The 11,064-nt window shown below is 55.6% G+C and overlaps 2 protein-coding genes across 2 annotated transcripts in view; one reads left to right on the forward strand and one right to left on the reverse strand.

Moving 5' to 3' along the window:
• CNN1 (calponin 1) overlaps nt 1-1,388 on the forward strand; it is a 7,266-nt gene extending 5,878 nt beyond the window's left edge. Inside the window, exons 6-7 of the mRNA XM_007460714.1 lie at nt 427-573; nt 654-1,388. Of these exons, the coding sequence (XP_007460776.1) occupies nt 427-573; nt 654-899 (393 nt within the window). The 3' untranslated portion in view covers nt 900-1,388. The remainder of the gene's footprint in view (nt 1-426; nt 574-653) is intronic.
• Nucleotides 1,389-5,220: 3,832 nt separating this feature from the next.
• Nucleotides 5,221-5,914, reverse strand: ELOF1 (elongation factor 1). Its single transcript, XM_007460715.1, has 3 exons — nt 5,799-5,914; nt 5,548-5,618; nt 5,221-5,285 (listed from the first exon to the last, which is right to left on the reverse strand). The coding sequence occupies exons 1-3, from the start codon at nt 5,912-5,914 to the stop codon at nt 5,221-5,223; spliced, it is 252 nt and encodes an 83-aa protein (XP_007460777.1).
• Nucleotides 5,915-11,064: the final 5,150 nt, after the last annotated feature.

Consider the following 11,064-nt stretch of genomic DNA (forward strand, 5'->3'; position numbering starts at 1 on the left):
GCTGGGAGGGTGCCCTGGTCCCTGCAGGCTTTGGCTGGGGGCGGGGGTTGCAGGATATTTGGCCTTTACTAGACTATACGCTTGGCATTTTCCCATACCCTAACTCACTCCTCTGACAGCTCTAGCGGGTGGGTACTGTTATCAGCATACCCTTTATACAGATGGGAAAACTGAGGCCTGGAGAAGATAGCTTACTTGCCAGGATTGCCCACGTGATGAGTGGCCGGGATGCAACTCGAACCCTGGAAGTCAGGCCACCTATCAGTCATGTGACCCACCTTCTCTGGGCCTCAGTTTCCAGTCTGTAGCCTGAGGGTGGAAACAGTGCCTCATTAGAGGGCCATGTAAGTGTCTGCTGACATGAGTTACATCTCATGGCCCACCGTGAGATTTGTAAGCCTTGGGGTGATTCTTCTGGCTCCCTAGATGGGCACCAACAAGTTTGCCAGCCAGCAGGGCATGACAGCCTACGGCACCCGGCGCCACCTCTACGACCCCAAGCTGGGCACGGACCAGCCCCTGGACCAGGCCACCATCAGCCTGCAGATGGGCACCAACAAGGGAGCCAGCCAGGTGTGTGTGGGGCCATGGGGCGGGCTGGTGGGGCTGTGCCCCTCGCCGTCCCCTCGGCCTGACTGCACTGCCCTCCGCAGGCCGGCATGACTGCTCCCGGGACCAAGCGGCAGATCTTCGAGCCAGGGCTGGGCATGGAGCACTGCGACACGCTCAATGTCAGCCTGCAGATGGGCAGCAACAAGGGGGCCTCGCAGCGGGGCATGACGGTGTATGGGCTGCCCCGCCAGGTCTACGACCCCAAGTACTGCCTGACGCCCGAGTACCCGGAGCTGGGCGAGCCTGCCCACGACCACCACCCGCACAACTACTACAACTCCGCCTAGGGCCCTGGGCCTCCCGCCTTCCCCCGGGGAGGCCGGTGCTGCTCTTGGCAGGGCCCAGCCCAGCCCGCCGACCCCCTCCCCCTGCATGGCTCCTCCAGCCCCCTGACACCTGCCTACAGGGTTAGCGTTTGGGGGGAGCAGACTGGGGGGGGCCTGTGGGGGGGAAAGGGGGCTCCTCCCTGGGTCCAACATAGGGCCGGGTGTTCCCAACAGCACCCAAAGGACGCACTGAGCAAAGCTACCCCGCTGTCCCCCACTCCCCACAGGTGGGTCCCCCAGGACAAGAAGCCCCCAAGCGAAGCCCCCAGAGCCCAGGCTCGCCCCCCTCCCCCATTCCCACAGTGGGAGCAAACTGCATGCCCAGACCCCCAGCGGACACACGCGGTTTGGTTTGCAGCTGGCGTTAAGGGATGTGATGGCGGCGGTGTCTGTAACGCGAGCACTTTCTTTTTCTACTTCACTGGAGCACAATAAATGGCTGTAAAGTCATCTGAGGACTCAGGGCTGCTCTGTCACAGAGGCTGTGTGGCTCTAGCACTCGCATAAGCGGCCTTGCGCGGATATACCCCATCTCCCACACACACATCTGCACAGGCACACACACTCACATGCACCCTAAGATACACACACAGAGCTCACAGAGCTCACTGGACCCAGGACGGGCGCCCCCCCCACCGACTCACACACAAAATCCACATGCATGCACACTTCGTGTGTATGGTGTACACACGCTCTCTACAGCCTTACTGCACATACCCTTTCACACACAGATACACATGCAGTACACACTCCTACTCAAGGCACATAAAAACATAAACCCTCACACAGGTACACAATACACACACACACACACACACACACACACACACACACACAGGCTCAGCACCCATGTACCTTCCCTGGGGGTCTGTGGGTTGCGTTGAGGCCAAGCGCCGGGGTGGGCTAGATGGGATGTAAATCACAGTTCTGCAGCTTGTCAGCTAGGTGACCTTGGGCAAGTCACTTCCCTTCCCTAGGCCTGTTTTCGCATTAGGAAAATGAGGACATGGAACCTTGTGGGGTCACAGGGAGCTTAAATGAAATGATGCCTCCAGACAGGGGATGACATTTGGTACTGACCATGAGAATGGACAACCAGCCAGGTCCTGGAGGCCCCTGTGGGCAAGGAGAACCCTTTAGCCCTGAAGTAGACTGTGGGAAGGTGGGAGGGGACAGGACAGGGGGGAAAGATGGGCACTTTGGAAAGATGTGCCCACTTTGGATGGGCACAGTGGAGGCACTCTGGCAATAGCCCTTTACCAACTGGCACAGAGCAGTTAAGTAGCTGACTGCAGGGTGCAGCTGGCCCAGGCGCCTGGCCTGCCAGCCCAGGATCCCAGAAGTCTGGACAAGGTCCCAACCTCCCCACATTTCAGAGGGGACCCTGCTCTCCCGGTGATGTGGGCCCCAGCTATCCTGCCCAGAAGCTATCAAATGCCAGGGTTCCAACGAGAGGATGCGGCCATGCTGGGGGCACAGCGGTCTTCTCCCCTCCCCTCCCCAGGGCAGGGGGCGAGGCTGGAATGTGGGGACCTGCAGAGACAGACATCAGAAGACCCGCTCGCACAGACGCACACGGCCCCTGGGGCCTCATAAACTGGATTCCAGGCGCTCTTGGCCTGGCTACCCTAAGTCCTGCTACCCAATGTCCTGCTACCATGGGGCCAGCTTGGGGAAGCTATGCTGAGGAGGATCCATGCCTGGCCTAGGGCCCTGCCTTCTTGGGAAAACAGCACCATATTAGCACTTGGTCTGTAAGACTGGGGTGGGCGGGCCCTGGTTGGCAGAGCCCCCTTTCCCTGGACCCCAGAGGGCATCCCCCACCCCACCCCCGGCACCTGTCCACCACTCTGCCTGTGTCCTCTGGGTCCTGCCTTGGCCAGGGGACCCCACCTGGGACCTTGGAGGGGGAGGTGGGAGCACCAAGGAGGGGTATGTCAGGGTAGAGAGGGCCCTGGGGGACACATGCCAGACCCAGTGGCTGGGCGTGGTGGCCAGGGCTTCTGGCCTGGTCAGCATCTTCTCAGCCGTTCATATCCCCCACTGCCCTCGTGGGTCCGAGTCTGTTAGAACCGTGCCAGGAATCATGATAGGTGCCTCCATCCTCAGCGTGACCCTGGGAGGAAGGTCCCATCATCCTTCCCACTGTACCAACGGGGAAGCCAAAGCACCAGTAAGTCACTTGCTGCCCAGGCTTGCGAGGCCAGGTGAAGGAGACGGACCTGCCCCACACTGCCAGAGTGTCAGGCCCTCCACACCACGAGACCATCTGGGGTCTCACCATCAGCCTTGTTAAGGTGTGTTTTTTCCAATACTACCAAGCAATTAACTCAGTTCTGACACTCTCTACCTGGAGAAAGCGTCAGATCCCACAGATAAGGGTTCTGTCCAAGACTGCCCTTCCCCCACTTAAGCTGCCAATCACAAGTGCAGGTTGTTTACCTGTGCTTTTGAGCAACCAGCTGGAGATCGGGGGGTCCCCCCCCCACCCCCTTCTCAGATTTGGTTAATTTACTAGAGTGGCTCACAGAACTAGGAGAAACATTTTACTTATTACATCACTGGTTTATTATAAAAGGATATAACTCGGGAGGGGCCAGGTGGAAGAGATGCCTAGGGCAAGGTATGGGGAAGGAGGGTGGAGCTTCCATGCCCTCTCCAAGTGTCCCAGCACCTCCCTGTGTTCACCAAGGGCGGAAGCTCACCAAATCTTGTCCTCATATGCGCTTCATCTGTAGGTCCCTTCCCCTTCCCGAAGGTTGGTGGGTGTGGCTGACTGAGTTCCTACTCTGCATCCTGCCCTTTCCTGAGACTATCTAGGGCCCCACTCTAAGTCACTTCATTAGCATAATCTCACCTGTGATCAAGAGGGGCTCTTTAAGGATGACAAAAAGTACTCCAGTGGCTCAGGAAATTCCAAGGGTTTTAGAAGCTTCCGGCCAGGAGCCAGGGACAAAGCCCAAGCATTTCTTCTTACACCCTACACGTGCATCTGGCTCCACCTCCAGCCTTCCCAAGAGACTCCTCGAGACCCGAGGACAAGGGTCCTTTACTCTTCTCTAGTGCTCCCCACCGCCCCCCAACCCCCCAGGAAGCCTGGACCCTGGACCCAGGAGGAAGTAAGACGCTGGGCTGTGAAGCCAGGCCTCCTGGGTTCAAGGCCCCGGCCCTGCAGTCTTCTGGCTGTGGGACCTTTGGCCGGTGACCTCCTGTCTCGGGCCTGTTTCCTCATCTGTGAGCATCTTCCTTCCTCATTCCTTCCTCAGGGCAGCTGTGGCAACACGGGGGCAAGGCAGGCAAACCTGACATTGGCCTCTGGCCCAGTGTGGCCCCTGAGCCTTAGCTCCTTCAGGTTGCCCCCCAGGAAGCCTTCTCTGACCCCCACAATCCCCACCCTGGGCTCTGCTGGCCCCGGTTTCTGCTGTGACTGTAAACATCAGACATAAACATGTAAACGCCTGGCCAGATGTCTGTGGGTTCATCCCTGTCCCCTGAGCCCAGCACTGCCCTGGTTTCACCTTGAATGCTTGTAGAGTGGATAAAACGTTGGACAGTTTGAAGGACTCACCCCTTCCAAGAGCCCGCCAGGCCACCTCTGAATGCCTTAGTCTCCCCCGTTCCCTCGTTGAGCCCCTGGGTCTGACCCAGAGCCCAGGAAACCAGAGAGCTGGGAGTTTTGCGTTGGCTGCTTTATTTAAGGGCTGGTGACCGACAGCTATCCCCAACCCAGCCCCTCCCTCCTCTACAAAAGTGGCCAAATGTGAAAACAGGCCGCCCTGCCAGGGGGCCTGTGGGGCTGTGGCTTGAATCCCAGGCCACACGCCTTGGAAGGCAGGGAAGGAGGATGAGCAGCTGGTCCAGTTCAAGTGGACAAGTGCTGGTGAGGTGGGGGAAGACGCTGGAGAGTCCCAAGGCAGCCTCTGCTGGGCTTGCCCTCACCTACGATGTCAGGACACAGGTTCCTGGAGGAGCCAGGGCCCCAAAGCCAGGGGGCCAGGTGCCAGCGGAGGGAGTAAGTCAAAGGCTTTCGGAGCCAAGGGAGGCAGTTCAGGCCCCTGGGTCCCAGCAACCCTTCAATTCTACCCCATGCCCACGAGGACACCCCCACAGTCACACCTGCAGCCACACCCACTCACACCCATGCCCACACTCACTCCACACACACACACACACACACACACACAGGGCTGCAGAGGCCCTGGACCCACACCCTGGACCCTGGAATGTCTCTGGATTGGTACCCAGCGGGTGACGTTGCCAAGGGAGTGGGTCCTCTGCGTTGCTACTGATTGGCTGCCTCGCAGGCATCTATCCAATCGCTGTACACGTCCACTGGTTCCGACAGATCTGAGCCGCTGAGGTCAAGGGCAACTGGTAGCACTGGACCCCCTTCCTATACATACTTCTGTTGCTCACGCTACTGTTAGCCAGACCCCCGCCCTGAAACCTGTTACCCCATGTAAGTCAGCACGAGGCACTGGTTCCTCTCGGTGGCCACACCACCAGGGCACGCAGCAGGGCTCGGTGCCCTTGAGCAGCCCGCTCTGGGCAGAGCAGCCCTGACACCCCACCCCCATCCCCTGGGAAAAGCCCGGGTTCCCAAGGATACAAGTGATGGGCGTCTGGAATTCTTCCAGGCACACGGTACAAGAGATGACTCCAGTGTTGCGGGCCCGGTCCCTGGAACGGGAGGAGATGCAGGGACTTAGTGAACGAAGGGGCCTGTGTCTGTGGGTGATGATCCCCCTAACCAGGAAGGCTGGGGACAGAATGGAAGACAGTGGAGGTGGGGGGAAGCCACCTCCCGACTGAGGAAGGAGAGGGCCGGCCCCGTGAGGCAGGATCCTGGGCCCCGCTCACATTTTCACATCACAAGACTTCTCGTGGTTGCAGAAGGGGCAGGTGAACTGGGTCTCTAGGGTGCCTGTCATCTTCTTCTTGGGGGGTGGCTTCCGTTTTGACTTTCTGCGCCCCATGTCTGCAGGAGAGCAAACCTGTGGGAGGATGGGGGCAGAAGTCAGCATCTCGTGGGACCCACGCGTCCTTCTGGCTCAACGCTGTAGGAAGCGGTCATCCCCTACCCCGCCCCACCCTGATTCTGGCATCATTCTTCCGTGACAGCGGAGGTCAGCAGCCTGCCAGATAAAGACCAGAGTTTCATTTATACTTAAGACCACTCTCTATGCAATATCCTTGTTCTTAACTAAGGGTGCTTCCAATTCACTGAGTAAACAGAAGCAGTCAGACAACATCCACAATCCACAAGTCCCCAGGACCACCCACTCGACCTTCTCTCCTTTGCTATGGAAGAACGTCCACGCTCCCCACAAAAACAATTTGCTACCTTGTGCCTTGGATCCCAACATCACATTTTCTCTCTCTACTGGATCATTAACAAACACACTTGTTATGACCTCTCCCATCATTAAAAACCACCCCTTCGTTCTCTGTGAGCTTTTCTAGCAGAGCTGACTGTGTTCCCTCCTACCCTCTCTCCACAGCAACCTTCCATGCTGTCCACCCCAAGGGGCAGTCCTCACTCCTCAGGGTACTGGACACACTGGTTCCTCCTCCCACCATTCTCACAGGGCTCTCCCACCCTCCTCAGTGGCAGCTTCTTGCAGGCTCTGCTGCTGCTGCAACCCCATCCTCACCCCGTCAATTCGCTAATGATGGTGAGTCCACAAGCTCAGTCTTTGGACCCCTCCCCTCTCCATCTCCATTCATTTCCATGGAGATCTCACCCAGCGTCAGGGCTTCAAATGCCTCCTCTACACTGATGTCTTCGCTGAACTGCAGGCTCCCCTGGCCACCTGCCTCAGCCACACTTCTACCCGGCGCTACCAAACGTTTAAACAGAACCTGTCCAAAACCGAGCTCCGAACACTTCAATGTGTTGTCCCACAGGCAGCAAGTCCATCTTTCCAAAAACCTTAGACTCATCCTCAATTCCTTTCGCCCTCTCTCACACCCCTTATCCCATCCTGACCCTACTGTTCTACCTTTAAAAGACATCCAGCATCTGACCACTTCTCACCACTCCCAGGGCCAGCTCCGCGGTCTGAGTCTTGAGTCCCAGTCATCTCTGGCCTGTATTATCACAACAGCATCCTCACTGGTCTCCCTGCATCTCTAACTCTGCCCAGCACCCTCCAAATGTGAATTCCTCAAGGGCAGGGATTTCTGTCTTTTCTTTGTATCCCCAGCGCCTAGAACAGCTCGTGGCACAGAGCTGGCTCTCAACAGAGATTTACTGAATGAATGAATGAATGACCAATGCCAAGCCTACAGTAAACCACAGCACTGCTGCAATCAAGGCAGGCAAGGTATCTGCTCTTGTGCAACTGATATTCTAGCGGAGGAAGACAGACCCTTCAGCTAACTAATAAGGGAGATAATTTCCAATATTGGTAAAGTGCTATGAGGTTAATGAAACAGGGCTAAGTGAACGCTTCTGGGATGGGGCTACTTAAGGGTGGAGCTGGAAGAACGCTTGGGTAAGAGTCATTTAAGCTGAGGCCTGAATAAGAGAAGGCGACCATGCATGGTAGTCCAGGCAGAGGGAATAACAACTGCAAAGGCTCCAAGGCAGAAGCTTTTCTTGAGAAAGAAAAAGAAGACTGGTACAGCGAGTAATGGGGAGATGGGTGTGAGATGCAACAGTAGAGCAGCAGCCAGACCCTACAAGACCCAGTAGGCTTTAGTAAGCCGGAGCCCGTTCTGCAGCCCAGGCTCTCATCTTCGGGGGTACAGGGGTAGTGTTCTGTTGAATCTTTCCCCCCAAAGCCTGGCCCTGGTTACCACCTGCACCGGAATCACCTGGGGGTGCTCAAAAAATGCAGATTTCTGAACCTAACCCCCAGACCTCCCGGCACTAGAATGTCAGTTCTTCGGGTTCGGGTGGGAGCATGATTTGCCCACTGCTGAATCCCCAGCACGCACAGTTCCTGGTATGCATTAAGAGCTCAATAACTGTTGAATATAAACAAGACTCCTGAATCAGAAGCTACAGGTGGGCCCCAGAATCTCATTTTCCCTGGTGACTACAGCACCCGCCAACCACACTCCAGAAAAGGGAGTCTGGCCTGCACATAAAACTCCAGGGGCCTCGGGCTGTACTTCTGTGGCGATCTAAGTCCAAAGCGCGCCAAGGTGGGGGCTGGAAAAGGGCTCAGCCACCGATCCTGCCGGGACTCAAGAGGAGGCCGGTGGGCCGTCCTTCCAGGCTCACCGAGGCTTCGGCGTCGCCTCCCTCCGGCCGCCGGTAGAAGCCAGGCCTCCGAAAAGCGGGCTGGGACCCGCTGGGACCCGGGGGAGTCAAGTTCCCCGATGGGCCGCCCCCCAAGCCCTGGGCCCTGGGTCCCTCCTCCAGGACCCCGTCAGCGGCCCGGAGTCGCAGAGCGCCCAGTCCCACCCGGCCCCAAAGCCCGCACGCGCGATCCTTCACCTGCACTCGCCGACGATCTTTGCGACAGCCTCGTTCACCCGGGAGACAGTGACTTCCAGCTCCCGGCGGAAGCGGAAATCCTTCCTCTCCCCTTCAGTCTCACCCACCCGAGGCCGGGACCTCCCAGCGAGTAAGCCCCGCCTCCTCCAGCGTCTGTGTGCGCACGCACAGAGAGTAAGTCTTCTCTGTACTCTCATTCCGGTCCCGGAGGCGGGATCGCAGTGCGCGTGCGCGAGGGCTGGACAGCATTTCACAGTTGGTGCGCAAGTGGCCGCTACGTCTAGTGAACTTCCGCGGTGGCAGTTCCCGCGTTTCAGGAGCGGTGGACCGGGCCATAGCAGCACTGGAAAGGAAGCCTCTCCCATGGCTGCAGCATCTTCACGTGCCTTCTCTCCCACTTCAAGCCCCAGCTCCTCGCAGCTCACCTGGGTCTCCCCGATGTCGGGCACATTCGGATATCTCAGTGCTAAGAAACGGCAGATACCAGTATGGCTGAATCAGAGTTAACGGGGGAAGCTTGTAAGAAGCTCTTCTCAAACTTTAACAAGAACCTGTGGATCTTACTATAATTCAGGTTCTGGTTCATTAGGTCAGAAGTGGGGTCTGGAAGTCTGACTTTCTAACTAGGTCGCCAGTGCCACACGTGCTGTTGGTCTGTGGGGCCACACTTTGAGTGCCGAAGTTATAATACATGAGTTTGGACAGGCAGGTAGGGGCTGGGGGAGGGGAAAACAAAGCTCCACAATTCCCACGATGTAGTGAAGAGGCTGGACAGAAATATAAAGGATCAGTTGCTACACTGTTCAGCGCAGCAGAGGGGAGTGTGTGGATCTCAGAGCATGTGATGGTGGAGGGGGCTGCCAAAGTAGTATGACAGGTTAGAGAAGGCTTCCCTGGGAGGCCGATGCTCAGGATGGAATCCAAAGCCTGAGTGGAAGTCACACAGACAGAAGTAGCACCTATAGAACTTAAGAGGGAGTGAAGGAGAGAGGAGTGTCAAGGGTGGAGACCCTGGGCACTGCCTCTTAACTCAGATGAGGAAGGCTCAAGAGAGAGAATTCGGAGGAGCGGTCAGGGGTTGTGTTTGGCTGTGATTAGTCTGAGACAAGCAAGAGGGGCTCTGGAAGGGGCCTTTGGAAGAGAAGCCAGGAGCTCAGGAGAAGGATCTGGATGTGATTTTGAGAGTCTTGGGGCCAGAGGAGGTCACATGGTTTCAGGGGCAAGGGGCAAAGTGTGGCAGAAGAAGAGGGCTAAGAAGGACACCAGGGCTCCCCAGCCTTAGAGGTTAAGGAGGAGGAGCCAGCAAGAGACTGGGCAGAACAGTGAGGTAGGAGGAGGAAGACGTGGGTTGCCCTCCCCCAGAAGCCTCCAGAGGCAGGTATTTCAAGACGAGGAGAGTGATCAGCTGTGTCACATGTGGCTGCGAGTTTGAGTAAGATGAGGAAGGAGAATTGACTGTTGACTTTGGCAAGTGTTTGGTCCCTGGCAATCTTGATAAGAGCTCTTTCATTGGAGCGATTAGGAAAATAACTTGTCAAGAGATCTATCGATGTATTTCCAATAGACCTATCTCCAAGAAGTCCTCTAGAGGGCAGTGTTACTCTCCGAACTGCCAAGCTTGACACTTGGCAGTGCCTCTCTGGAGGACCCCTTCTCCGTGCTTGTACAAACCTGGATACACACAGGATGCGATCATACCATACATGTTACCTTGCAGCTTGCTATTTCCACTTAGTGGTCAATACACATACAGATAATTATTGTGTGACTGCCGTAATCATGATTGCCAGGTTCACAGGTTTTGTGTCTTTTCTTTCCCTTCCCCTTTCTTCTCTCTCTCTCCCTTATCTTCCTTCCTTCCTTCCTTCCTTCCTTCCTTCCTTTCTCTCCTCTCTTTCTTTCTCTGTCTCTCCTTCCCCCCCCCCTTTCTTCCTCCCTCCCTTCCTTCACATCTTTATTGACATATAACTGACAGACAATAAACGGCACGTTTTGACATATACATACACCTGTGAAGCCGTCACCACAATCATGATAGTGACTGTTTCCATCCCCCCAAGAAGTTTCCTTATGTCTCTTTGTAGTCAATCCCTACCCCACCCTCAGCCCTTGATACCAACTAATCTGTTTTCAGTTCCTATAGCTTTGTGTTTTTGAGGAAGTCACATAAACAGAATCATACAAAACGTAGCCTTTTGAATTTGGCTTCTACTCAGCTCAGTACGTTTGCAACATGTCCATTTTTCTTTTGGCCACACTGCTTGTGGGATCTTAGTTCCCCATCAGGGACTGAACCCATGTCCTCGGAAAGTGTGGAGTCCTAACCACTGGACCGCCAAGGAATTCCCTATGTCCATGTTGTGTTTATCAGTAGTTGTTCCTTTTTATCATTGAGTTGTATTCCGTTGTATGGACGGACACAGTTTGTTTATCCTTTCACCTACTGATGGACATTTGGGTTGTTTCCATTTGGGGACAATTATGAATAAAGCTACTATGTACTGTCTCATTCAGATCTTTGTGTGGATGTTCGTTTTCTACTGTATTTTTTTAAATTTAATTTTTATATTTTGGAGGGTAGTTGATTTACTCTACTGTATTTTATTTCTACACTAAAACATGTGATTCCTCTGGAATTCATTTTTGTATATGGTCTGAAGTAGGGCTCAGGTCGTGTTT

This window comes from Lipotes vexillifer, unplaced genomic scaffold, assembly GCF_000442215.2.
Source record: "Lipotes vexillifer unplaced genomic scaffold, Lipotes_vexillifer_v1.1 scaffold1011, whole genome shotgun sequence".
Lineage (NCBI taxonomy): Eukaryota > Metazoa > Chordata > Mammalia > Artiodactyla > Lipotidae > Lipotes > Lipotes vexillifer.

What these genes read in the sequence shown, in the direction of transcription:
- ELOF1 (XM_007460715.1), bottom strand. Translation starts at nt 5,914, where the DNA reads ATGGGGCGCAGAAAGTCAAAACGGAAGCCACCCCCCAAGAAGAAGATG. An exon ending in AAGTCTTGTGATGTGAAAAT is followed by an intron (nt 5,619 to 5,798) that starts GTGAGCGGGGCC and finishes CTCCCGTTCCAG; the next exon opens with GGACCGGGCCCGCAACACTG. An exon ending in ATTCCAGACGCCCATCACTT is followed by an intron (nt 5,286 to 5,547) that starts GTATCCTTGGGA and finishes TCAGCGGCTCAG; the next exon opens with ATCTGTCGGAACCAGTGGAC.